Source organism: Ornithodoros turicata, chromosome 1 (genome assembly GCF_037126465.1).
Source record: "Ornithodoros turicata isolate Travis chromosome 1, ASM3712646v1, whole genome shotgun sequence".
NCBI lineage: Eukaryota > Metazoa > Arthropoda > Arachnida > Ixodida > Argasidae > Ornithodoros > Ornithodoros turicata.
The window spans coordinates 88,416,957-88,443,704 of record NC_088201.1 but is presented as its reverse complement, the minus strand read 5'-3'; the positions used below and the strand labels follow the sequence as shown (position 1 = coordinate 88,443,704).

Here is a 26,748-nt window from a genome sequence, read left to right as displayed (position 1 = left end):
CTCGATGAGTGCAGACGCAGGTTCTTCGAGCTCCGTTGGAGCGACTAGTACGGCTAAGCCTAGCCGGGTGCAAGGACAGGAAACAGGCTCAAAGGATACAATGAACTACAAGATTATTATGCCAACGATTCCAACAGGTACTGTGACACGTAACACCCTGTTTTTGCATGGAAACCCCGAAGGAAGACCATATAACGTAGGCCATTTTGGGCAGGCGCTGGAAGGCTTAGTAAAGAAGGAAGACGTATCAAACTTCGGGGTTTATCAGTACAATCATGTTTGGGTTATCAGCTTCCGGAGTGCAATAGCAAAGGAAAGGTTGCTGGCTATGAAGGAGTTAGAGGTCAAAGGGCAAAGATGTATGGTTATCGACCCAAACCGCACGGAAATAGAAATTAAGATTCACTGGATCCCAGGAAATGTGTCGGACGAAGCGCTTCAGAAGGCGTTAGAAAAGTATGGAAATGTTAAAGAAATAAGACGAGAAAAATGGAAAGGCTCCTTTTTCGAAGGGATAGATACCACAACACGGCAGGTCACGATTCGGCTTCATGAGGGAGTCTCAGCTACGAACTTGCCGCACCAAACTTTCGTAGAGGGCTGTCGTGTGCTGTTCTCTGTGCCAGGCCGACCGCCAATGTGCCTCAGATGTAAACAAATAGGACACATCAGAAAACAGTGCCACACCCCTTGGTGTAAAACGTGTCGCAGCTATGGTCATTTAGACGAAGAGTGCGTTGGGACGTATGCCTCAAGAGTAAGAAAGAATAACGAACAAGAAAGTGAGTTTCACATAGCGGACCCGAATGAAGAAAATAAACAGCGCGGAACAGAGGCTGACAAAGATGACGTTGTAGGCCGAGATTTGCGAGAAAGGAATGCTCAGTTACAGGAGCAGGAAGGACAGGTTGATGAAAGTGGCACTGATGAGGAAATGAAAGAGGCAGAGGTAGCACAAAAGAGAAAAGGTAGCACAAAAGAGGTTGTTGCTGAACTGAGCGAAAACAAAGCTCAACAGTGGTCTACAACGAAAGGAAAGAGACTAAAATCGAGCAGTAATTTGGGGTTGAGACTTCTTCCAACGCAAACTGACTTGTCCCAGTTGGAAGATGCAAATTTTTTGACAACATAGGCTTCGTAGCGCACAGCGGCAAAAGAGAGACACCCATAACACCGTTTAAAAGCAATGGGAAGAACAATATCAGTGGCAACTTTAAACGTGAGAGGTCTTAACTCTCGGAAGAAGCAGTATCAGCTAAGCCGCTATCTTGAAAAGTTCCCAGAAATAGACATGCTTGCGATACAAGAATCAAAAATCAGCACACAAGAAGAAACAGAGAGGTTAGTAGAAGAATGCTTCATCAAGAACTACGACGTCGTCGTAAGCCATGCTATGGGAAACTCGGGAGGCTGTCTGTTGCTGCTAAGGAAGTTGGATTGTTTTAAACCGATATCTCACATGGTCGACAATCGGGGCAGACTAGCAGTGATGGACGTACTCATTGACGGCGAAATATGGCGTTTTCTAAATGTCTACGCACCGAATGAACCGCAAGACAGAGCAGCCTTTTTTGAAACTGTGAGTAAACTCGTCAACAGCAGTTATAAAACGGTGCTACTGGGTGATTTCAATTGCACGTTGAACAGAGAGGACCGAAGTAATCGGAAAGAGGATAAAGATAAAAGTACGGACGTACTGCAAGGTATACTAGAAGAACATGGATTGTGCGACGCAGCAGATGGAAACTCGGACAGGAAAACAATATTTACACACTTTCAGAACAACTCCCATGCTCGACTAGACCGAATTTATGTGGCGCAAACGAAAACTACGCATTGTGTAGAGTATAAAGTACACCCCGTCTACTTCAGTGACCACTGTCTGGTAATAGCGTCGCTAGGTCAGATGCAAAGAGAAAGGAGGAAGCACATTGGATGGCAAATGTGGAAGCTCAACGTAAATCTACTTGAAGATGAAGAATTCTCGAACTTCGTAAAGGATAGCATAGTTGAAATAATGAATGAAAGAACCAGTTGGACGAGAGCATGGGAGGAGTTTAAACTCAAGTTACGGGCCTTCGCCATAGAACGAAGCAGCATTTTGACATTCCAGAAGAAACACCGAGAGCAAGAACTACAAAAGACGCTGGGAAAAGTAATGGAAATGGAATCAAGAAGGGCGGGAGAGTTCACAGAAGAGATGGCTCGGATAAAGTTGGAGCTGAATATAATTGACGAGCAAAAGTATGAGGGAGCGAAGATAAGAGCAAGAATGCAGTGTTGCGTAGCGGACGAAATGCCCAGCAAAAGGTTCATAAGAAAGGAGAAGGAATATAGTAAAAACAAGATGATTACAGACATACAGGAGAATGGAAAGATACTAGCAAACTCAGAGGAAATACGAATGAGTTTCGAAAGATATTACACTGATTTGATAGGGAGGTCCAGAGGCAAAGTGGATCATCAGATAGAAGGACGCCTATCGGAAGTGGTAGCGCGGTTGACAGAGGCGGACCAAGATAATCTGGAAAAACCGATAACATTGGAAGAGGTCAGGCAAGCAATAAGCAGTTTAAAAAAGAACCGAGCACCTGGGCCGGATGGGATAGGACCCGATTTTTACATTAAATATGTTGATTACATATCTATGATACTGTTGCAAGTAATTCGGGAAGCCGAAACGGAAAGAATGCTTCCGCCGAGTTTCAGGAAGACCCACACAGTCATGATACGGAAAACAGTGCGCGATGATGCTGTGCCCAAAGTGACAGACTATAGGCCGATAACTTTGTGCAACGTAGATTACAAGGCGTATGCAAAAGTGCTTGCAACGAGGCTGCAACAGTGTGTGGACAAGCTCGTCGGAGACCACCAATCCTGTGCCATCAGGGGGAGAACTATCCAGACAAATATTCATGTGCTGCGAACGATTTTTGAACTTAGTAGAATGGAAAACAAACAGATTGCTGTGCTGCAAGTAGACCTTAAGAAAGCGTTTGATAGGGTTAGTCATTTGTTTTTGTTCATGGTATTGAAAGCAATGAACTTTGGACCAGTGTTCATAGAGCGAATTAGAATGTGTTACTCTTGCGTAGCAACGAAGCTCGTGGTTAACAACCACCTCACAAACCCAGTACCATTGTGTTCTTCGGTGAGGCAAGGATGTCCCTTATCTCCGCTGTTATTTGACCTTTACCTGGAACCTCTGTGTCAAAGTGTCATACGTAACACTAGCATCAACGGTTTCAAAATGTATGGTGTCGAAGTTAAAGTCCTAGCCTATGCGGATGACATAGTGTTTCTAGCGGAGGATAAGCCCAGTGTCAGTAAGATTCTGTGCGAGCTTGACCGGTTCAGCGAGGCATCTGGAGCGCAAATCAATAAGGAAAAATCAATTGGAATTTGGGGAGGAATGTGGGGTACAACACTGGCAGTCTTTGAAGGAATAACCTGGCAGACCATACCAGCCACATACTTAGGTGTACCTTTGGAACACAGCACAAATACAAACACGGTGTGGAGAGAACTAGCTACGAAAGTGCAGAAGCACGCCAACATCATGAAGCAAGCAAGGCTCTCAATATTCCAACGTGCTGCGGTCTGTAATGTTTTCCTAGTTGCTAAACTAGTGTATCTGTTACATGTACTGCAATGCTCGCGGAAGAACATCCATGTATTCCATCGCATATTTGCCCGCTTTATATGGAATTCCCCATTTGAACGCATGAGAAGAGAAAACCTCTTCTGTAAGGTAGAGAGAGGGGGACTAAGTTTGTCTCACTTGTACATCAAACAGCTGATCATGCGACTAAGCTTTTACAGAGAAAACAAACATCCACTGCTCGAGTGTGTGAAGCAATGTGTCGGACATGACTTTTTGCCAGAGATAACCGTTGCTGTAAAAAAAGTGGACATTGTGCTACGTGGTTTCTATTTTGACCTCGTGCAAAGTATCAGGTTCTTGATGGTAAGGTTTTCCAGGGAGTATATTTTCACGGTCTCCAAGAAACAGTTAGCAAATGATTTAATAGATATGCTTTTCCCTATCCCGATATATCGGCGCGTACCACAAGGATCACATGGTATGGACATATTGCAGAGGGTGAGAAGAATGCAGATTAAACCGGAAATGAAAACTTTCTTCTTCAAGTTACACACGAGAACCTTGCCAGTGAAAACCTGGTTGCACGAAAAGGGTATATTTGTACCTTGGACAACAAATTGCCGTTTGTGTAAGACACCCGAAACCATAGAGCATGTTTTTGTTTATTGTACCGAAGCTCAGTTCTTTTGGAGTGACCTCAGTAGGATGATTGGGAAAGATCTGGATTTGAACCCGCACACAATACGTTTTTTGCCTTTGCGTGAGACAAATGGTGTAAGGTATGATGTGCTATGTCTAGTTGCTCTCTTTTGTCTATGGAAGCTCAGGCTGAAAGACAGAAACGAAGAACCTTTGCTGCCACCGATACAGTTACTGAGAGAAGAATTGACGATGCTAAAAGAAGTAGCTACAGTGAGTGGAGAAGTGCCTACATGGTTGAATGAGATTTGTGTGAAAGTCCTTGCGAGAGACAAGGTAGTTTATAGCACTACAGGAAGTAGTGTATATGTATAGAAATATTTTAGCGTGAACATTGTTTTACAATAAAGGAAAAAAAAAAAAAGCCGCTATAGCTCAGTGGTAGAGCGCTGGTCTCGTAAACCAGGGGTCGTGAGTTCAAACCTCACTGGCGGCAACTGTCCGCGTTTTCATTATGAAACGTATTATTCCTGATGATGTAGCTATCTTGAACGACAAAAAAACAACAACATTGAACAGCGTTCATTCCATGACTACTCTATGCAAATATTGAACGGCTTAAGCGTTCGTAGAGGGAGGTGAGAAACCTCAGAACGTGCCGCTATAGCGCAGCCTTGGTGTAGGACGTGCAGGAAGTACGGGCACGAAGATGAGGAATGCGTAGCCACATATGCATCGAGAGTGAGGCAACCGCAACGAGAGCAGATTGAAGAGCACATAATGGACGTGGAGGAAACAGAAAGAACAAGTCAATTGACGGAGACAGATAAAAAGGGCGAGCAGCAACAATCAGGCGTCGGAGGCGCTGAAACACCGCAGAAAAAATCGAACGAAGGTTCGACCGATATGTACAGCCCCAAGGTTATCTCTTCTGGTTCACCGGAAGGGTCGAAGGGCATGCTAGCTTGTGGTTCTCAAGAAACAGAAAACATGGGTATGGCGGCGGCGAAAGAAAGAAAGAAAAGAAAAACAGAAGGTCAAGTTGCCAGTATGCCGCAGCTGGACGAAGTGGGAGCATCGAGACTTGAGGATATGGACTTTTTGACTGCTAAATAGCCGACGGGTAAAAAGTGATGCAAGTGTAGAACGAGTAAGTCGGCTGCTTTCTTCACAATTAGATGAGTGCAAATAACATAACCGTGGCTACACTAAATGTAAGGGGGTTGAATGCAAGGAAAAAACAGTACCAACTGAAGCGTTTCTTGGAACAATATTCATATATTGATGTCCTTGCTATTCAAGAAACTAAAATAAGCACAGAAGAAGAAACCACAAGATTGGTCAATTACTTGTTTGATAAAGACTACGACGTAGTAGTCAGCCACGCCGTGGGACATTCAGCCGGGTGCATCCTATTGTTGAAGAAAAGCGAACGTCTTATCCCCGTATCGTACATTACTGATAATGCAGGGAGAATAGCTTGTCTTGATATTCAAATTGACCGGTGTGCTTGGAGGATTGTATGCCTTTATGCACCTAATGATGTGCGCGAAAGGAAAGTGTTCTTCGAAGAGATGGCGCAACTCATCAACAGTACAGGAAATATCATGTTATTAGGGGATTTTAACTGTACGCTAAATGACTCTGACAGAAGTGGTAATCGCATCCAAGTCGACGCAAGTACTCTCACGCTAGCGGGCATTTTGGAGAGCCATAACATGAGAGATGTTTTCGATGACGTTGAAAATAAGGACACCCTCTTTACGCACTTCCAAAATGGCTCACATTCTAGATTGGACCGGATATATATGAAGTGGGAACGAAGGACGACCGTAACCAGATATGAAACACACCCGGTTTACTTTAGTGACCACTGCATGGTTCTAGTCACTTTAGGGGAAGTGCGGAAACCCTCCGGGACAGGTAGTAACCGATGGCAATTGTGGAAGCTGAATTCTAGACTATTGGAAGACGACGGATTCGTAAATTTCGTAAAGGACGGAATTGTGGACATTGTGACTGCAGGGACTTCTTGGTCTTCAGCGTGGGAAGCCTTCAAGCTGAAACTGCGAGCTTTCGCTGTGGAAAGATCCAATGTAATCTCATATGCACGTAAAGGGCGCGAGGAAGAATTGAAGAAGCGGATGAATGAAGTGGTTAAGCTGGAATCTCTAAAGCCAGGAGAATTTCAACAAGAGATGGAAGAAATTAAATTGGAACTAAATCTCCTTAACGAAAGGAAATATGAAGGTGCTCGGATCAGGTCGAGAATGCGCCTGTTTGCACCGGACGAAATCCCCCGCAAGACGTATGTTTATAAAGAGAGGCAACAAGGAAAACTTAAGAAGATAGAGGCTATAGAGCATGAAGGAAATTTAATAACAGGCGAAAGTGAAATAGAACGAATTTTTGTACGCCACTATAAGGACCTCATAGGCACGGCACACGCAACGCAAATAAATGCGGAGGACAAATTAAAAACTCTTCAACTGCCGGCCCTCACTGAGGGCCAACGTCAATCACTTGAAGGACCCATCACCAGGGACGAAGTACTCAGCGCCATTCGATCACTATCCAAGAATAAGACACCAGGACCAGATGGCATCGGTGGCGAATTTTATCACAAGTTCAGCGAACATATGGCGTCTATTCTTTGGAATGTGTTCCTGGAAGCCGAAGAAAATGGAACCTTTTCGCCTTCCTTTCATCGAACTCACACTGTGTTAATTCCCAAGAAGATAACGGCAGGGAAGACACCGGGAGTAACAGACTACCGCCCAATAACACTTTGTAATGTTGATTACAAAGTGTACGCGAAAGTACTTGCTGCAAGGATTCAAACAGTGATAAAGACCGTTGTTGGCCCAAGCAGCAAAATGTACTGAAAGTCGAGTGCAATAGGGGTGGACGGGTAGGTGGAAGGCCTTGAACAGAGTCGTGAAACTAGAGAACATTGATAAGACACATACCGTCCACCCCTATTGCACTCGACTTTCAGTACATTGTGCTGCTTGGGGGAGAGCATCAGGTGTGTGCGATAAAGGGCCGGAACATCCAAACGAACATTCACGTGCTACGCACTATCCTAGATATTGCAAGGACAGATGGGGATCAAGTAGGTGTAGTTCAAATAGACTTATCTCAAGCGTTCGACAGAGTGGATCACACTTATCTGTTTTGTACATTGAAAGAAGTAGGGTTTGATGAAATGTTTATGAGAAGACTAAAATTATGTTATCAGAACGTGTCAACTAAGCTAATTTTAAATGGTCATTGTTCAGGCCCAATACTTTTGAGATCCTCGGTAAGGCAGGGATGCCCCCTATCTCCATTACTGTTTGCCGTATACCTAGAACCCCTTTGTAAGGCTATTGTGGGTTGTAAAAATATTAGAGGATTTACAATGGACAATGCAGAAGTAAAAGTGCTAGCGTACGCGGACGATATTGCTGTTGTGGTGGAGAACAAGCAAAGTGTTAATGCATTGTTTAGCATTATTGAGGACTTCTGTCGCATATCTGGTGCGCGTATCAATAAGAAAAAATCTCTTGGGATATGGGGAGGTCAATGGGGCAGCACCCCAACTACGTACGCAGGCATATCGTGGGATACTGTGCCAGGAATGTACCTCGGAGCTCCACTGGGAGACAGTACAAATACGAATTCTATGTGGTCTCAAGTTGCCGGCAAGCTCCGCAAGCAAACCTCTGTGTTGAAGCAAAGTGTGTTTTCTGTCTTCCAGCGTAGTAGTATATGCAGTGTTTTCATGTTGGCACGGATTGTGTACCTCTTGCATGTACTGCAGTGTTCGCGTGCCAATATTCAAAGGATCCACAGGATTTTTGCAACGTTTGTGTGGAATTCTTCTTTTGAATCGATGACGCGTGACAACTTGTTTAAAGCGGTGCAGGATGGTGGGTTAGGGCTACCACATATGTTTGTGAAGCAGCTTGTCATGAGAATCGTATTCTACAGAACAAAAACGCACGCGCTACTGGAGCATGTAAAACAATGCATAGCATTAGAACACTTACCATACATAACAGTGGCAACAAGAACCAGACATGTTTCATTGAATGGTTTTTACAGAGAGGTTGTCGAGAGTGTTAAGTTTTGCTTAGTTCGATTCTCAATCGATTATGTGTATTCAGTGCATAGATCACGCTTATATTGGGACCTTATTGACACATTGTTCCCGGTTCCAATTTATCGAGTCTTATCGCAGGAATGGCCCGGAAAAGATATTTTATGTAGAGTTAAGAGAATGCCCATCAGACCCAATCTTAAAACTTGCTTCTTTAAACTGCATACAGGTACGCTGCCTGTCAAAACATGGCTTGAAAGAAAAGGTTTCTTTGTACCTTGGAGTACCAGTTGCAGGTTTTGCAAGGTGGCGGAAACTATTGATCATATTTTTATTGACTGCACTGAGGCGGCATTCCTGTGGGATGACATAAGTCAAGCATTGGGCGTTACCTTCACACTGAACCCACACACCATTCGGTTCCTGCCATTAATTGACCGTAACGGTCCTAGGTTTGATGTCCTCTGTGTTATAGCAATGTACTCTTTGTGGAAGGTGCGCATGCTGGACAGGCACGAAGAGCCGCTAAGTCCACCGATGGTCTTTCTCCGAAAAGAACTGTCGAACATGAAACTGGCCGCGAAGTATCGCGGGCAGGGCTCGCAACCGTTATTTTTTTGGGTTCGGTTCAAGTTCCGGTTCAGGGTTATCGGTTCGGTTCGGGTTCGGGTTCAGCGCAGCTAAAATAAAGGTTTGAACCGATGTTTATCGGTTCGAACCGGTTTACGTCTGTTATACTAATCAGCAGAGTTCGAGGTAAATCGCTACTGTAACTAAGTTCCTTTTGTTAGTAACTTGTACTAGAGTTCCGGGTTGTCGGATTTATCCGAAAAACATATACCCCGGTGAAATTTTAAGCAATTCGGATTAATACGAAAAACTCCTCTTGGCAGATGTTTTTTTTTCGGATAACCGTGTTATTGTTCTTGGCCTCCTTTTGTGTCCTGGGTTTCTTCTGCATGACCTCGCATACCGGCCCCGCCGGAACCTGATAATGGTCTCCGCGACCTAGCGTTTTCTTTCGCGGTCATACCGACCACTTTGAGGATTCACAGCCCGTGTTTTTCCCCAGTCTGTTTCCCTATATCCTTGTCCTACATTGACCTAAGCTCTAAAATGAGCATCGAACCGAGGTCATACGGAGTGATCTTTTTGGAAGGACAACTAGTTGCAATGCTGACGAGCAGATGGGACGCAAAAGAAAGCTGCATTGGGACTACGTCAAGGAGTACGCTGATTTCGATGAGTTCACATCATCCCGAGATCTCAATGTAGAGGTTGTCGTATGTAAGCACTGCTATAACAGTGACCACAGTACAAGGAAAGGGTGCATTTGAAATTGCGGAACACTTCAGTGTGCGTCGTACGAAATGTATTTTTAAGCTTGTGGTCTTTAGTGTTGCGTTTTCGTTGCACAACCGTGCGTGCGCCGTCAAGTTTTCTCCAAATGTCGGATATTAACTGAGCTGTAAATCATGCACACCGAAAAACTTCGTTCTTCGAAAAACCAATAAACTCCGAAAAATATCCTCCGGTAAAGCCCGGAAATAAAACCCGGAATCCTATTATGCCGTGGTAACTTTAAGAGGGACTTGTTTCTCTTTCAGGTAACTTTGTCAAAGTAACTTAAACTAAGTTAAGTTACAAGTTACTTTTAATTCTTTTTTCACTCGCGTACACTTATTTTCTTGCTTTCTCTCCGGCTCTTTCAATGAATTTTATGCTATAAAACGTGATATTCAATCAATACGGTATTCTCTTCAGGAAGTAAGAACAGCTGCCACTGAAATGAAGCTGAACCATTGTGCGCCCACAGGGACTAACATGCAAAGCGTTCGAATTGTTGGACATAAACGAAAACGATCTAAGCGTGTTGCACTCCTCCGCAGAAAGCTGAACGTTGAACTCAACTGCTCACACGCTCAGCAGCTGCGTAGTGCTATTTTGTGTCCGAAGTAACTTCGAAGTAACTCGTTCTTGTTTCTAAGGAACTGCGAGTTACATTTCAGGCTGAAGAACTTGAATATTACCTTAGTTACATTTTTCATACAGTAACTTAACTCGTAACGAGACGGGTAACTTCTCTATCTATGCTAATTAGTGTATCACATGTGAGAGGTAATATCAGGTTCCGGCGACGTCTTGCTCCTGGTTCCTACATCTTACTCCCTCGACAGAGAACCATGCAGTTCACGGCAGATCATCCTTTACTGTACTGAAAAATGCTGGGAAATGACGCACAGCGTACCATTGAACTCCATTGCAAAAGGCTATCGCCAATTTCTCAAGAAAACGGAAGAAAGCGGTCACGTGGTAGATAGGAGTATCTCAGAGTCCCATTCGCAGGCCAGCACGCTCCCCGTTGAAAAGAGAGCGGGAGACCGCTCCTGTGTTCCCTTCCTCCATGCTCTGGACCACACGCCAGCCTCTTTCCCTTCGTCGCTAGAGGTCTGCGTTGCTTGTGGATGTCACTGTGAACTATAAAAATGTATGCCGCCTTCACACTGCGGTGCTGAATGAAAGGAAGCCGCCGATGCAATAATACAAAATGTAGCTGTCGTGTAGCTCATCTTTTTTTACACATCGAGTTACAAAAATGTACAGGGATGTCATGAATCTTTTGAAGGTGAAGCTGTAGGAGGTACATGGACTAACCAGTTCTTAGTTTATTAATTTGTCTGTTCTATAAATTCGGCAAGATTCCGAGCGATGCAGAGAGCTTATGCGGGGCAGCCGAGAGGAAAGTATAGGCGTTTTTGCCGTCTCGCGAACCGGTTACCGCATCATATTTTTTCGGTTCAGTTCCGGTTCGTTCAAGGAGAGAGAAAAAATGTTTACGGTTTGGTTCGGGTTCGGTTCGGCAAAAAATAACGGTTTTTTGCGGTTTTCGGTTACGGTTCAGTTCCGGTTCCGACCCCTGATCGCGGGTACACTCCACCGTGGCTCACGCTTTTCTGTGAAAAGCTTCTTCCCTGTGTTCATATCCCACGCCTTGTATAAATTCACATTGTCATCTTCATAGAAGTGTTATTTTGAAATGAATGAAATAAAAGTTCAAAAAAAAAAAAGAAAGCCGCTATAGCTCAGTGGTAGAGCACTGGTCTCGTAAACCAGGGGTCGTGAGTTCAAACCTCACTGGCGGCAGCTGTCCTGCGTTTTCATTATGAAACGTATTATTCCTGGTGATGTAGCTATCTTGAACGACCAAAAAACAACAACATTGAACAGCATTCATTCCATGACTACTCTATGCAAATATTGAACGGCTTAGGCGTTCGTAGAGGGAGGTGAGAAACGCCAGAACGTGCCGCTATAGCTCAGTGGTAGAGCACTGGTCTCGTAAACCAGGGGTCGTGAGTTCAAACCTCACTGGCGGCAGCTGTCCGCGTTTTCATTATGAAACGTAGTATTCCTGATGATGTAGCTATCTTGAACGACCAAAAAACAACAACATTGAACAGCATTCATTCCATGACTACTCTATGCAAATATTGAACGGCTTAGGCGTTCGTAGAGAGAGGTGAGAAACCTCAGAACGTGCCGCTATGGCTCAGTGGTAGAGCACTGGTCTCGTAAACCAAGGTCCGTGAGTTCCAACCTCACTGGCGGCAGCTGTCCGCGTTTTCATTATGAAACGTATTATTTCTGATGATGTAGCTATCTTGAACGACCAAAAAACAACAACATTGAACAGCATTCATTCCATGACTACTCTATGCAAATATTGAACGGCTTAGGCGTTCGTAGAGGGAGGTGAGAAACCTCAGAACGTGCCGCTATGGCTCAGTGGTAGAGCACTGGTCTCGTAAACCAGGGGTCGTGAGTTCAAACCTCACTGGCGGCAGCTGTCCCGCGTTTTCATTATGAAACGTATTATTCCTGGTGATGATGTAGCCATCTTGAACGAACAAAAAAACAACAACATTGAACAGTATTCATTCGATGACTACTCTATGCAAATATTGGACGGCTTAGGGTTCGTAGAGGGAGGTGGGAAACATCAGAACGTGAAGACAGCAGTAGCCTACAGCTATATGCCTGATATATATGTTGGCTTCCACGAACAAGGCTTGCACTTGATCAGGAGGTCGTGGACTGCATCAACTTTCTAAAAGTCAGGTGTACCCCAGATTACCTCTTTTCGGTTTCAAAGACAGTGTTGGCAGCCCATTTGATAGATACCTTGTTTCCCGTGCCAATTTACAGGCAAATTCCGTCTGAGTGGCCTGGAGCGGACGTTTTACACAGGGTCAAACGCATGCAGATAAAGCCGAAGATGAAAACATTCTTTTTCAAGCTTCATACATCAACGCTCTCTGTGAAAGCATGGTTGGAACAGAAAGCCATATATGTTCCATGGTCTGCCAACTGCAGGTTTTGCAAAGTCCCTGAAACCGTTGACCACATCTTTCTTGATTGTACGGAAGCACAGTTTTTCTGGGACGACATAGAGATTAAAGTACTGAATAAACGCCTATCTCTGAACCCACATACAATCAGATTCCTACCTTTACATCCGAATGAAGATATACGCTACAATATTATCATGTTCATAGCTATGTATTGCTTGTGGAAGCTGCGTATGGCAGACAGAAATGAAGAGCCATTGGCGTCGCCCATGCAGTATTTTAAAGTAGAAATAACGCAGCTGAAGCTATGCTGCATGCAGCATTTGGAAGCACCACCGTGGTTAGAACATCTGTGTGAATCGCTGTCCTCTATGTAAATTATTACTCTCTGTGTGTGACGTGTTTAACCTGTGTGTTGTGTACCATGTATTTTTTTTGTATCCTGTGTATTTGGATGCTACGGTGTGCATCATTCATTCATCATACATCACTCATTAACACTGTACAGTCAAAGCTTATTTTAATGTTTGTAAATAAACGTTTTTACCTGGTGGAAAAAAAAACGTGCCGCTATAGCTTAGTGGTAGAGCACTGCTCTCGTAAACCTGGGGTCGTGAGTTCAAACCGCACTGGCGGCAGCTGTCCCGCGTTTTCATTATGAAACGTATTGTTCCTGGTGATGATGTAGTCATCTTGAACGAACAAAAAAACAACAACATTGAACAGTATTCATTCGATGACTACTCTACGAAATATTGGACGGCTTAGCCGTTCGTAGAGGGAGGTGAAAAACGTCAGGAGTGAGAAAAATTCAAGTTAGATTTCAGAGCATATGCAATTGAACAGAGCAACATAAAGTACGTACATACTATGTACGAAGAACGTCAATTAAACAAACTACTCCTGGAGTTAATGAAATCAGAGTGCGCAAGTCCAGGGGAATACGCAGCAGAGATAAAAGACGTGAAGCTTAAACTAGAGTTGATATGCCAAAACAAGTACGAAAGTGCAAGAATAAGATCAAGGTCACAAGTGTATTTCCCAGACGAAGTACCTGATAAGAGGCTACTGTACTTGGGAAAACGCCATGCTAAGAGGAAAACAATAACGGAAATTCAACATCAAAATAAGATAGTCACGAAAGCAGAAGAAATCCAGGATTCCTTTGAAGAATATTACAAAGATATAATCGGGCAAAAACAACAGAAGTATGACAAAGAAAAGGCTGAAGAAGTGCTCAAGCAAATGCCGAAAATTCAGGAAGTTGAGAAAGAGAGACTTGAAAGTGACATTACTCTTGAAGAAGTAAAAAAAGCGATTAACGAGCTGTCAGCAAATCGAACTCCGGGGCCTGACGCAATTCCAAACGAGTTCTACAAAGCAAACATAGAAAAAGTGGCTAGAATATTGACTCAGGTTTATGCCGAAGCAGAACGAAGTAGAGAGCTACCAGCCTCTTTCAGACGAACACATATTGTGTTAATACCCAAGGAGATCCCAGAAGGAAAAGTCCCAAGTGTTAATGACTTTAGGCCCATAACACTGTGCAACGCGGATTATAAGATTTACGCCAAAGTATTGGCTTCGAGAGTTCAAAGTGTGATAAAAGTGCTTGTCTGGGAACATCAAACATGTGCCATAAAAGGACGTAAAATACAAACCAAAATTCATGTGGTCAGAACAATCTTGGACTTCTGTAGATACGAAGAAGAACACGCAGCACTGATAGAGACAGATTTATGGAAAGCATTTGATAGGGTCGAGCATGAACTTTTGTTTCATTTGCTTAGCTGTCCGAATTTCGGCTCGTTGTTTGTCAAAAGAATTCAAAAGTGTTACCACCGAGTTACAACAAAACTACTCATTAACAATATGTTAACGAATGCCATGAAAGTCGATCGTTCTGTTAGACAAGGATGTCCATTATCCCCCTTGCTGTTTGACATGTACCTTGAGCCGCTATGTAGAAACGTTATCGCTCCCAGGCGCATTCGAGGGTTTGCACTGGCCCATGCCGAAGTTAAAGTGATGGCTTATGCAGACGATGTTGCCCTTCTAGGCAAGGACAAAAGAAGCGTGGTTGAAGTCTTTAACGAAATCGAGAAATTCTGTAATGTCTCTGGTGCTCAACTAAACAAAGCAAAAACAGTTGGTGTGTGGGCAGGGCAGTGGGGCACTTCCCCATTTCTATTCCAAGGGATAACCTGGCAGACAGTGTATCCCAAGTACCTGGGTGTACCGCTAGAAGCTAGTCGTAATTCGAACTCTATGTGGACGGAAGTAAGAGACAAAGTGGAAAAGCGTGCCCTAGTGTGGAAACAACGACGGTTGTCAATCTTTGACAAAGCAAACGTCTGCAATGTGTTCCTCCTCGCTAAAGTGGTGTACCTCCTGCCAGTGCTTCAGCGTAGTAGAAAAAAAGTGCAGGAGCTTCATCGAATATTTGCTACGGTTATCTGGGAATCAACTTTTGAGCCCATGAGGAGAGAAAACCTCTTCAAGAGACTGAAAGACGGTGGACTCGGCCTGCAGCACCTTTTCTTGAAACAACTTGTGATGAGGCTAATGTTCTTCAGAGAGGCTGCACTTCTTCAGGTTTGAGGACCTGTTACAAGTGGTGAAGCATATATCAAAAACCAGGTCACATGGTACAAGAGAAAAGGGTAAGGGTGAAGAGAACTACAAACGCAATACAAATATCAACAAAAATGAAAAACAAAACGCAATCAATAGGAGGTGGCTGGACAAGGTCAGACAGACATACAGACGAGTCGGAGTTGTACGTGGAGGAAACCAATGAACATCACATGAATAGGCAAAGCAGCCAGTTGGCACAAAGAGCTTTAGAATGCGTACGGGGAATTAGGGCTCAAGAGCGAAGGATTGGGGACACACAGCACCTTGATGCCTAAGAGCTTCCAGACTCTGGGAAAGTAACGCGGAGTTGGTGTCTTACTGATTGTGTATCATCGTGTATGATGTGAAAAATGGCAGACAAGTGATAATACAATAAATAGACTCATAGTATAAAGGACTGTAATGGGCCGCCGTACACGTTGATGCCGTGCGGCTGTAACGTTGCAAATTTCGAAATGAAAAAGGATTCTCGATTTTTGCGTTTGATGTCATTAGCGTACCCGGATTCTAAAACGGTGATAAGTATATGCGTATGCAGATCATGTCCCGGAAGTTTAAAATGTAGCGATACAGGGGATTGACGTCTGATTTATGGCCATAAAATCTTTCACGGATGGTGTTACGTGTTTCGCCTATATATTGTTTATTGCACAATTTGCATGTAATGAGATAGCAGACATTGAATGAGTTACAGTGAAGAATCTCTTTGAGACGAACCGTAGCATCAACTTCATGAACCAAAATTTTTGGTACTTGTCAATCGTCAACGACGACATCGGCTTCATCCGACACAACCGCCTATATCAGTCTCCATGGGATTTTCTGGGGTTAGACGGTCACCACCTCAATCTCCGCGGGGCCAGAGTTCTTTCATCACCCCCCCTATCGCAACTGCATCAAGCGTTTCTTCTCTTCCGCCGTTTGCTCACCCCTGGAGCCCAACGATACGTTTCATCTGAACCTCCAAGATTTTCCTCCGATTGACCTTCTTTCGCCGGGCCCCCCACCTCAAGCCCAACATGTCAAAACCCCCGTCACATATACAGCCCCGTTGAGCCCTGTTGTGCCACTTGCAGGCCCGAGCAAGTCGGATTCTAGCCATCATCTTCTGCCTGTGGTAGTGCCTACGTCTCCACATGCCACCCAGTGCGCACCATGTGACCTTCAGTGTGACTCTACCTGCAATGATGGTAATTACGTTCTTGTGCAGCCCTCAACTTCTTCGCCTCCAGCGCCCACTGTGTGTGAATGTCCTCGTTTGGACACTGTGCACCCCACTGTAAGTGTCATCCCTGTCTCCAGTTCACCAGTTCGCCTGGCATCCAACGTCAACCTTCCGAGGCCTACATCCCTTCGTCTTCGGGAGGGGCCACTTTCAAGAAACCAGGATTCCGCACTTCACGGTACAACACACGAAGCTCAAGTTCACGTTGACTCATCTCGGACAACTCAAAATCCCCTTCTTTCCTGAAGGCTCGTAAATTGTTAGATAAGAAAGCAAGGTTTGTTTCCCACTTGTATTTTTATACCGATTGCATTAGACAAAACGTTGTTCCTAAAGGTTTGTTGCTCAGTGCATGTTCCTCCTTTAAATTTCAATCTCCCCGTAATTCCAAAAGTTGGTCCAATATCTTGACCCATGCTTCCATAAGCCTCATCAGAATTTCACAGAATGAAGCCTCATATGTCATTAAGGACACAGAAAATCAACTTCGACAACTTAGCCGTGTACTATCGCCGGAAGAGCTCTAGAGAGAGCTCTAGAGAGAGTACTATAGCTGGTGGAGTGAGTACCTGGTGGAAAAAAAAAGTACTATAGCTCAGTGGTAGAGCACTGGTCTCGTAAACCAAGGGTCGTGAGTTCAAACCTCACTGGCGGCAGCTGTCCTGCGTTTTCATTATGAAACGTATTATTCCTGGTGATGATGTAGCGATCTTGAACGAACCATGAACAACAACATTGAACACTATTCATTCCATGACTACTCTATGCAAATATTGGACGGCTTAGGCATTCTTGGAGGGAGGTGAGAAACGGCAAAACGTACCGCTATAGCTAAACGTAACGAGGGGTCGTGAGTTCAAACCTCACTGGCGACAGCTGTCCCGCGTTTTGATTATGAAACGTATTATTCCTGGTGATGATGTAGCCATCTTGAACGAACAAAAAACAACAACATTGAACAGTATTCATTCCATTACTACTCTATGCAAATATTGGACGGCTTAGGCGTTCGTAGAGGGAGGTGAGAAACGTCAGAACATGCCGCTATAGGTCAGTGGTAGAGCCCAGGGGAGGAGGAGGAGGAGTGTCGTTGGGAGGAACCCGAGAGGTCTGCCTGCCAGGCGGCATGTTTCTCGGGAAGGGAAAGGTGGTGGAGAGGAGGAGAGGAAAGGGTGAAGTGGAAGACCGAGCGGAATCCGCTCGGGGGGAGGATAGCTGCGTCCATGGGCCGACTTCAGGGGAACTGTGCCGGCATACGCCTATTACACATCTGAGGGAAACCCAGGAAAAACCCCAGACGGCACAGCCGGCCCGCGGATTCGAACCGCGGACCTCCCAGTCTCCAAGCGCACGCGTTACCGCTGCGCCACCGGAGCTGGTGTGGTAGAGCCCTGGTCTCGTAAACGACGGGTCGTGAGTTCAAACTTCACTGGCGGCAGCTGTCTCGCGTTTTCATTATGAAACGTATTATTCCTGGTGATGATGTAGCCATCTTGAACAAACAAAATAAAAAACAACAACATTGAACAGTATTCATTGCATGACTACTCTACGCAAATATTGGACGGCTTATGCGTTCGTAGAGGGAGGTGAGAATCCTCAGAACGTGCCGCTATAGCTCAGTGGTAGAGCACTGGTCTCGTAAACCAGGGGTGGTGAGTTCAAACCTCACTGGCGGCAGCTGTCCCGCGTTTTCATTATGAAACGTATTATTCCTGGTGATGATGTCGCCATCTTGAACGAACAAAAAAACAACATTGAACAGTATTCATTCCATGACTACTCTATGTAAATATTGGACGGCTCAGGCGTTCGCAGAGGGAGATGAGAAACGTCAGAACGTGCCGCTATAGCTCAGTGGTAGAGCACTGGTCTCGTAAACGAGGGGTCGTAAGTTCAAACCTCACTGGCGGCAGCTGTCCCGCGTTTTCATTATGAAACGTATTATTCCTCGTGATGATGTAGCCATCTTGAACGAACAAAATAAAAACAACACCATAGAACAGTATTCATTGCATGACTACTCTACGCAAATATTGGACGGCTTAGCCGTTCGTAGAGGGAGGTGAAAAACGTCAGAACGTGCCGCTATACCTCAGTGGTAGAGCACTGGTCTCGTAAACCAGCGGTCGTGAGTTCAAACCTCACTGGCGGCAACTGTCCCGCGTTTTCATTACGAAACGCATTATTCCTGGTGATGACGTAGCCAACTTGAACGAACAAAAAACAAGAATATTGAAATGTATTCATTGCATGACTACTCTATGCAAATATTGGACGGCTTAGGCGTTCATAGAGGGAGGTGAGGAACGTAAGAACGTGCCGCTATAGCTCAGTGGTAGAGCACTGGTCTCGTAAACCATTGGTGGTGAGTTCAAACCTCACTGGCGGCAGCTGTCCCGCGTTTTCATTATGAAACGTATTATTCCTGGTGATGATGTAGCCATCTTGAACGAACAAAATAAAAACAACAACATTGAACAGTATTCATTGCATGACTACTCTACGCAAATATTGGACGGCTTAGCCGTTCGTAGAGGGAGGTGAAAAACGTCAGAACGTGCCGCTATAGCTCAGTGGAGTTCACTTCCGGTTTTCGTCCGAGACGGTTGTGCACGACATGAGCTCCGACGGAGCAAGGAATATGGCTGGTGACAGCCAGGCTGAGCATGTGGTTGGTGGTCGTATGGATGAAGAATACAAGACTTTGCTTGTCAAGATTCGACTGCACTGGGTGCCTTTTGATGTCGCTGACGAGACGATTAAAAGTTTCTTCAAAGTGTATGGCGAAGTGAAAGAGTTAAACCGCTTGAAATGGAAAAGCGAAGGAATGGAGCAAGTGGAGACGACGTCAAGGCTTTTATCGCTCAAACTGGACCCGGGAGTGACTGTTGAAAGTGTTCCTCACCAAGCAAGGATTAATGGCAGTCAAGTGCTTGTTACGGTGGAAGGCAGGGCGCCGATATGTCTGCGTTGCCGCCAAAAAGGACATTTCAGGAGGCTGTGTAACGCCCCGCGGTGTACTGGGTGTGGCCGAGTAGGCGGCGAGATGGTTGATTGTGTTAAGACCTATGCCAGCATGACAAGAGCTTCAGGAGAGTACATCGTAGAAGGAATACCAATGGATCATGAGGAAGCTGTGGAAGCAGAAAGAGAAGATTTGGCGGATAGCAGAAGCGACGGCACCGATCCCATCCCTTGAGAGACCCCCGCGAAAGCAGACGACGGCGGTTTGGTAGAAGAGGCAGCGGGAGGTAGGACAAGCGTAGAAGACAACCAGGAAGGTGAAATTGGAAGGCCTCCAAAGCATGACGGAGGGATAGATGAGGAGGCAGGGTTGAAGATTTTAACCAGCGGAGATCGTATGGAAGAAGACACCGGTGAAAAGCGGAGGCCAAGGGAGGACCCAATGGCAGAAAGAAGCTGGAAAATAGTGCAAAGCAAGAGAAGGAAATTTGTTGCAACGCCGACAGTGCCGTATGACACCAGAGACAGGTATATGGAAGGGATAAGCAGAGAAAATAGTAAAACAGACGGGCAGAAGACAAAGGAAGAGGGCACATAAATAACATGCGCAGTTGTTTTGTAATTGCTACTCTGAACGTAGTAAGTTTAGTGTCGAGTTTTCGAAAGCAGTGTGTATTGAATTTGCTGTTAGCGAAAAAAGTGGACGTTGCCTGTTTGCAAGAAACCAAAATTGCAACTTTGGAAGGAGAGATTGAAGCAGCAGAGTTTTATAAACGCCACTATCAGATTTTCTTATCCAGAGGAAGCCCAAATAGAGCCGGAAAAGCGGTTTTGATAAGAAGATGTGCAGAAATAGTGGTAGTACCTGAAATTGGAAATGATCTTGAAGGACGGGTGTCCGCGGTCGACGTTTTCCTAGGGAAAAGACTGGTTCGCGTCTTATCAGTTTACGCGCCAACAAATGTAACCGATAGAACGAAGTTCTTCCAGTCGCTGGATGGCTTTACTGACACTTCGGCGGAAATTTTGATGGCAGGAGATTTTAATTGCACCACAAAGGACAGTGACAGACAACCCAAGCGTCGCGTGAAAGATGGAAGTGTGTCTGTACTTCGTAAACTATGTGATATAGTTGACATTGTAGATGCATCTGAGGAATGTGGTAACGGACAAGTAAACTTTACCCATTGGCAAGGAAACAGCCATGCCAGACTAGATAGGATCTATATGTCCGCCTCGCTGAAGAGGGGTCGGTGCAAGGTTGCAACTGTCCCGGTGCCATTCTCGGATCATGCTTTGGTTGCGACTACTATTTCCCTGGGAAAGAGCGAAGTTCGGCAGATGAGTGGGCAGGGCCATTGGAAGTTGAATGAGGAGCTTCTAAAAGGTGAAAAATTTTGCAATAGGATCGCTTCAGAGCTTAGCCACATGTTGCAGTCAGAGGCATGTGACGCTTGTACGTGGGAGAAGTTCAAGTTGAAGGTGCAAAGGGTTGCCAAAGAAGAAGGCGAAAGAAGGAAGAGAGAGGAGGATGAAGAGAGGAAGGCTTATAAAGATCTTCTTTTGAAGTTGGTGCAGGAGGAAGAAGCAAATCCAGGGAGCTTTGTTGATGAGATAAAGAAGTGCAAGGAAGAGTACCTCAGAATCCTCCAGAAGAGATACAGGGGAGCGGTGGTTCGGAGCAGGGAGCAGGCTCTCGCTGCAGATGAACAGCCTGCGCGGGTCTTCTTGACAATGGAGCGCAAGCATGCTGAACGAAAAACGATCAGAAGACTCAAAGGCATAGCAGGCGTCATTGAGGAGGAAAGGGAAATTGAAAGAATATTTGTCGACGAATACCAAAGACTTCTCAGTAATAAAAGAACACGGGATGCAGGCACACTCGCGGAAGTTATCTGAACTGCAACAGTACCGACAGGAGTAAGAGATCAAATCAATACTGTGATTGAAGCCGACGAGATAGCTGCAGCGATAAGAAGTATGAAAAAGAATAAAGCGCCTGGTCCGGATGGCATTGGAAACTCCTTTTATCAAACCTTTTGTGATCAAGTAGCTGGAGTATTGGAAAATGTATATGCTGATATATACAAACGGAAGTTACTTCCGCCGTCTTTGAGAAAAGCGCATACCGTGCTCCTGCCAAAGAACAACTGCGCAGTTCCTACAGTAAGTGACTTCAGACCCATCAGCTTGCTCTGTAGTGATTACAAAATCCTTGCCAAGATTTTAGCGAAAAGACTGCAATTGGGGCTCAGGGAATTGATTGGAAACCACCAGGCATACGGCTTGAAAGGCAGATCGATCACCGAACAGTTGCATATTATGCGGACAGTGTGGGAATGGGCAGAAATGACTGGCACGCCGCTCGCCGTATTGCAGGCAGATCTGAGCAAGGCTTTCGATCGGGTTAAACACGAATATTTGTTCGAGTTGCTGAAACAATGCCAGGTTGGAGAATATGTGTTCAACTGGGTTAAACTGTGCTACAGAGAACTTACACTAAGTCTGGTAGTGAACGGCAGGATAACGGAAAGCATCCCCGTGCGAGCATCTGTTCGTCAGGGATGTCCCCTCTCTCCTACGTTATTTGCATTGTATATAGAACCCCTGTGCAGACGTATATTACACCAGCGGCATGGCCGAGTGGGCTAAGGCGTCCGCTCGTTGGTGGTAACCAAGGTCGTGCTAAAGACTGGGAGGTGGTGGGTTCGAATCCTACCGCCGGCTGTGCTGTCTGAGGTTTTCCCTGGGTTTTCCGAAGACTTTCCAGACGAATGTCGGCACAGTTCCCCCTGAAGTCGGCCCAGGACGCATACTAACCCCCCTGTCCCCCACTCCTTCCTGCTATCCTCTCTCCGTCTGTCCACATCTGTACGTCGCTCATAGCCACAGTTGCTTCGCGGCGCTAACACCCAATCAAAAAAAAAAAAAAAAAAAACGTATATTACAGGACACTACAGTGATTGGCCTGAGAACGCCTACAGCAGAGGTGAAAGTGTTGTGCTACGCCGATGACCTGGCTGTGATTTGTTCTTCCAAGGAACAAATAGGAAATGTGCTTCGTCATGTGGGTGAATTTTCTAGAGCTTCGGGTGCGGTGCTGAATATAAAAAAGACTAAAGGCTCGTGGCTAGGCGACTGGGGGACGACCCCTGTCAACTTCATGGAAGTCACTTTTGAAGTGGGGAGGCTTAAGTATCTTGGAATTGTGTTAGACCGAGACGCTCCTATAGGGTCATCATGGACATTCCGCCTGGGAGCGGTGCGTGGGAAGGTGGCAGGAATTCGGGGGAGGTCGCTGACCTTTTTAAATAGGGCGTACCTTTCTAATGCTGTTTTGTATCCAGTGCTGTGGTATGTGGGTGAGGCGGCGCCGTGTAACGCTCAGGTGATTGGGAATGTGCACAGGATCTTTGCCCAGAACATTTGGAATTCATCCTTCGAGAGAATGGCCAGGAACAATTTGTTTCGAGGTCTAAAGATGGGTGGATTTGGCCTAGTGAATCTTGAAGTGAAAATCTTGGTGCATCGATTCATGTATTTTCGTAATGTGCGCAGCCCGCTCTTACGGTGGGCCATGCAAACTTTAGGTACTTGTTATCTTGGAGAATGGACGGTATCATCCTGGTATGGCCGGGGTAGAAGTGCAAGGAAAGTGAGTGCCTTTTATAAGGAGATAGCTTACGCTGTGCGTTTTCTGACTCTGAGGTTTTCATGGGATTACCTAGTGGGAGTTAAGCGAAAGACTCTGTACTGGGCGGTGTTGGAGAATGTTTGCCCGGTACCCATATATTGGAGTCCGACGGCGGGTAAAAGGCAGGCAAATGTAATGGCTAGGCTAAGGCATTACTCGGTGGCGCAGTACGTAAAAAACACCTTCATAGGATTGTTGACGGAGACCCTTCCAACGAACAGATGGTTACTGAACAAGGGTTTCCTAGTGATGTCGACGAAGTGCTACTTCTGTTCAGCGGAAGAGACGGTTCGGCATCTATTTACAGAATGCAGAAATGCTATATGTATTTGGTCAGATATTGAGAAAGCTCTGGGGCAGAGGTTGGATGTGACATGGGAGAGCCTTAAATATCTGCGTCCAATACAGAGCATGCCTGGACAAACCGCGGAAGTCATCTTGTTGCTTGGAATCCAAGCAATCTGGTCAGATCGAAATGACAAGGCAGATGGTAGAGCGAGAAACAAGAGTCATTGGGAATATGTTGCCCAGGTAGCGCAGTGGTCTCTTAGCTTGATGGACACAGACAGGGGTGGAGCAATGGATCTCCCGACACTTCAGAAATGCCTGAGTAACCCGTGAAAAAAAAACTGTGCTGTAACGTGAACTGCGGGTGCCTCGCGTAGCACTAGGAGTTGAAGGTACGCTAGCAGTAATAGCGTACGGCCACCACAGTGTGGGTGACCTTTTATGATGTAATGGTTTTAATGTAGCGACGTAAAAAAAAAAAAGCCGCTATAGCTCAGTGGTAGAGCACTGGTCTCGTAAACCAGGGGTCGTGAGTTCAAACCTCACTGGCGGCAGCTGTCCCGCGTTTTCATTATGAAACGTATTGTTCCTGGTGATGATGTAGCCATCTTGAACGAACAAAATAAAAACAACAACATTGAACAGTATTCATTGCATGACTACTCTACGCAAATATTGGACTGCTTAGCCGTTCGTAGAGGGAGGTGAATAACTTTGACGACACTTGGCTTGTCTGTCACGAGAAACGCAACTTCATGTGTTTGGTCAAGTCTCTGGGGCACGTCTAAACAAGGACAAATCTCTGGGGATATGGTGCGGTCAATGGGGAACAGCCCCGGAATTCTTTTGTGGCGTTCAGTGGCAAACCCGTGGTCCTTGCTACCTTGGGGTCCCGTTAGACAAAAGTTGTAACACGACCTTCTTGTGGTCGGAGCGATTACAAAACATTAGGACACATGCTTCGACCTGGAAAAAACAAGATCTCTCAATGTTTCAACGAGCTTCTGTGTGCAATGTTTTTCTGGCCGCTAAGCTGATTTACCTCTTGCAAGTCCTGCAATGCTCCCGCAAAATTATACATCGTTGTCATCGCATATTTGCCAGCACAATATGGTGTTCAACGTTCGAAAGGATGCGAAGACAAAACCTGTTCAAGAAAGTCAAGGACGGCGGACTAGGCTTACAGCATCTCTACATCAAGCAACTCGTCATGAGACTGTTTTTTTATAGGCAGAGTTCACACCCGATTCTGGACACCATCAAGCGGGCCCTTGCGTACAACTACATTCCCGATATATATGTTGGGTTTCACGAAGAAAGTCTACGCTTAAGCGGGTTCTACAAAGAGGTTGTCGAGAGCCTAAACTTCTTGAAGGCTAGATTCAGCTTAGAGTACCTCTTTTCTGTCGCCAAGAAAACGTTGGTAGTTCATCTTCTCGATGTACTCTTTCCTGTGCCCATCTACCGTCAAATCCCCTCCGGATGGCACGGCACGGATGTATTGTGCAGAGTCAGGAAGATGCCGGTCAAGCCCAACATGAAGTCATTTTTCTTTAAATTACACACGTCCACACTGCCCGTGAAAGCTTGGCTTCAACAGAAGGGATTGTATGTTCCGTGGTCCGTGAATTGCAGATTTTGCAACACGCCCGAGACTGTCGATCACCTTTTTCTGGACTGCACAGAAGCTTTATTCTTTTGGGATGACTTACAGTTCAAAGTCCTTAAGCGCCGTCTTTCGCTTAATCCTCACACTATCCGCTTCCTCCCATTACGCCCAGGTGAAAATGTGAGATACGATATCGTTCTTCTTGTTGCCATGTACTGTTTGTGGAAGCTTCGTATGGCCGATAGGAACGAAGAGCCCTTGTGTCCTCCTATGAAATATTTCAAAGCCGAACTACTGCAGGTAAAGTTAGCTTGTACTCAGCTCTTAGAAGTGCCTGAGTGGTTAGATACAGTCTGCGAAAGGCTGAATGTTTTGTAGAAATTGTGTTATTAACGTGTCCGGTATAGAGGAGAAACATCGTATTCTCTCTCTGTGATTTTGTCGTATTGTGTATGGTATTGTGAGGTATTGAGTCGACGTGACTCAGAGTAGTAAGCTCTGAGAAATAAAGGTGGAAAAGAAAAAAGTAGAGGGAGGTGAAAAACGTCAGAACGTGCCGCTATAGCTCAGTGGTAGAGCATTGGTCTCGTAAACCAGGGGTCGTGAGTTCAAACCTCACTGGCGGCAGCTGTCCCGCGTTTTCATTATGAAACGTATTATTCCTGGTGATGACGTAGCCAACTTGAACGAACAAAAAACAAGAATATTGAAATGTATTCATTGCATGACTACTCTCTGCAAATATTGGACGGCTTAGGCGTTCATAGAGGGAGGTGAGAAATGTAAGAACGTGGCGCTATAGCTCAGTGGTAAAGCATTGGTCTCGTAAACCAGGGGTCGTGAGTTCAAACCTCACTGGCGGCAGCTGTCTCGCGTTTTCATTACGAAACGCATTATTCCTGGTGATGACGTAGCCAACTTGAACGAACAAGAATATTGAAATGTATTCATTGCATGACTACTCTATGCAAATATTGGACGGCTTAGGCGTTCATAGAGGGAGGTGAGGAATGTAAGAACGTGGCGCTATAGCTCAGTGGTAGAGCATTGGTCTCGTAAACCAGGGGTCGTGAGTTCAAACCTCACTGGCGGCAGCTGTCCCGCGTTTTCATTATGAAACGTATTATTCCTGGTGATGACGTAGCCAACTTGAACGAACAAAAAACAAGAATATAGAAATGTATTCATTGCATGACTACTCTATGCAAATATTGGACGGCTCAGGCGTTCGTAGAGGGAGATGAAAATCATCAGAACGTGCCGCTATAGCTCAGTGGTAGAGCACTGGTCTCGTAAAGCAGCGGTCGTGAGTTCAAACCTCACTGGCGGCAGCTGTCCCGCGTTTTCATTATGAAACGTATTATTCCTGGTGATGATGTAGCCATCGTGAACGAACAAAAAACAACAACATTGAACAGTATTCATTCTATGACTACACTATGCAAATATTGGACGGCTGAGGTGTTCGTAGAGGGAGGTGAGAAACGTCAGAACGTGACGCTATAGCTCGGATTCTACTTCCGGCAGCGTTAGCGATCGGTCGCAGAAACGATGAGCTCCGTGGGAGCGGCGAATACGGCTAGGCCTAGCCGGGGGAATGCAGTACATACAGGAACAAAGGACGCGCAAGCAACGGATTACAGGTTGATTCT

The 26,748-nt window shown here is 45.4% G+C and overlaps 2 protein-coding genes and 14 non-coding genes across 16 annotated transcripts; all 16 read left to right on the top strand.

The window, feature by feature from the left end:
• Nucleotides 1–4: 4 nt before the first annotated feature.
• Nucleotides 5–1,132, top strand: LOC135378227 (uncharacterized). Its single transcript, XM_064611184.1, has one exon. The coding sequence runs from the start codon at nucleotides 5–7 to the stop codon at nucleotides 1,130–1,132; it is 1,128 nt and encodes a 375-aa protein (XP_064467254.1).
• Nucleotides 1,133–4,667: 3,535 nt separating this feature from the next.
• Trnat-cgu (transfer RNA threonine (anticodon CGU)) lies at nucleotides 4,668–4,739 on the top strand. The gene has a single exon. It is a non-coding gene; the product is annotated as a tRNA-Thr (tRNA).
• A 6,660-nt stretch (nucleotides 4,740–11,399) lies between these two features.
• Nucleotides 11,400–11,471, top strand: Trnat-cgu (transfer RNA threonine (anticodon CGU)). The gene has a single exon. It is a non-coding gene; the product is annotated as a tRNA-Thr (tRNA).
• Nucleotides 11,472–11,633: 162 nt separating this feature from the next.
• Trnat-cgu (transfer RNA threonine (anticodon CGU)) lies at nucleotides 11,634–11,705 on the top strand. Its single transcript has one exon. It is a non-coding gene; the product is annotated as a tRNA-Thr (tRNA).
• Nucleotides 11,706–11,866: 161 nt separating this feature from the next.
• Nucleotides 11,867–11,938, top strand: Trnat-cgu (transfer RNA threonine (anticodon CGU)). The gene has a single exon. It is a non-coding gene; the product is annotated as a tRNA-Thr (tRNA).
• A 161-nt stretch (nucleotides 11,939–12,099) lies between these two features.
• Trnat-cgu (transfer RNA threonine (anticodon CGU)) lies at nucleotides 12,100–12,171 on the top strand. The gene has a single exon. It is a non-coding gene; the product is annotated as a tRNA-Thr (tRNA).
• A 5,975-nt stretch (nucleotides 12,172–18,146) lies between these two features.
• On the top strand, nucleotides 18,147–18,218 carry Trnat-cgu (transfer RNA threonine (anticodon CGU)). Its single transcript has one exon. It is a non-coding gene; the product is annotated as a tRNA-Thr (tRNA).
• Nucleotides 18,219–18,381: 163 nt separating this feature from the next.
• Trnat-cgu (transfer RNA threonine (anticodon CGU)) lies at nucleotides 18,382–18,453 on the top strand. Its single transcript has one exon. It is a non-coding gene; the product is annotated as a tRNA-Thr (tRNA).
• A 169-nt stretch (nucleotides 18,454–18,622) lies between these two features.
• Trnat-cgu (transfer RNA threonine (anticodon CGU)) lies at nucleotides 18,623–18,694 on the top strand. The gene has a single exon. It is a non-coding gene; the product is annotated as a tRNA-Thr (tRNA).
• Nucleotides 18,695–18,859: 165 nt separating this feature from the next.
• Trnat-cgu (transfer RNA threonine (anticodon CGU)) lies at nucleotides 18,860–18,931 on the top strand. Its single transcript has one exon. It is a non-coding gene; the product is annotated as a tRNA-Thr (tRNA).
• A 5,038-nt stretch (nucleotides 18,932–23,969) lies between these two features.
• Trnat-cgu (transfer RNA threonine (anticodon CGU)) lies at nucleotides 23,970–24,041 on the top strand. The gene has a single exon. It is a non-coding gene; the product is annotated as a tRNA-Thr (tRNA).
• A 578-nt stretch (nucleotides 24,042–24,619) lies between these two features.
• LOC135378212 (uncharacterized) lies at nucleotides 24,620–25,491 on the top strand. Its single transcript, XM_064611161.1, has one exon. The coding sequence runs from the start codon at nucleotides 24,620–24,622 to the stop codon at nucleotides 25,472–25,474; it is 855 nt and encodes a 284-aa protein (XP_064467231.1). The 3' UTR covers nucleotides 25,475–25,491.
• A 160-nt stretch (nucleotides 25,492–25,651) lies between these two features.
• Nucleotides 25,652–25,723, top strand: Trnat-cgu (transfer RNA threonine (anticodon CGU)). Its single transcript has one exon. It is a non-coding gene; the product is annotated as a tRNA-Thr (tRNA).
• Nucleotides 25,724–25,888: 165 nt separating this feature from the next.
• Trnat-cgu (transfer RNA threonine (anticodon CGU)) lies at nucleotides 25,889–25,960 on the top strand. The gene has a single exon. It is a non-coding gene; the product is annotated as a tRNA-Thr (tRNA).
• A 158-nt stretch (nucleotides 25,961–26,118) lies between these two features.
• Nucleotides 26,119–26,190, top strand: Trnat-cgu (transfer RNA threonine (anticodon CGU)). Its single transcript has one exon. It is a non-coding gene; the product is annotated as a tRNA-Thr (tRNA).
• A 165-nt stretch (nucleotides 26,191–26,355) lies between these two features.
• Nucleotides 26,356–26,427, top strand: Trnat-cgu (transfer RNA threonine (anticodon CGU)). Its single transcript has one exon. It is a non-coding gene; the product is annotated as a tRNA-Thr (tRNA).
• The last annotated feature ends 321 nt before the right edge of the window (nucleotides 26,428–26,748 follow it).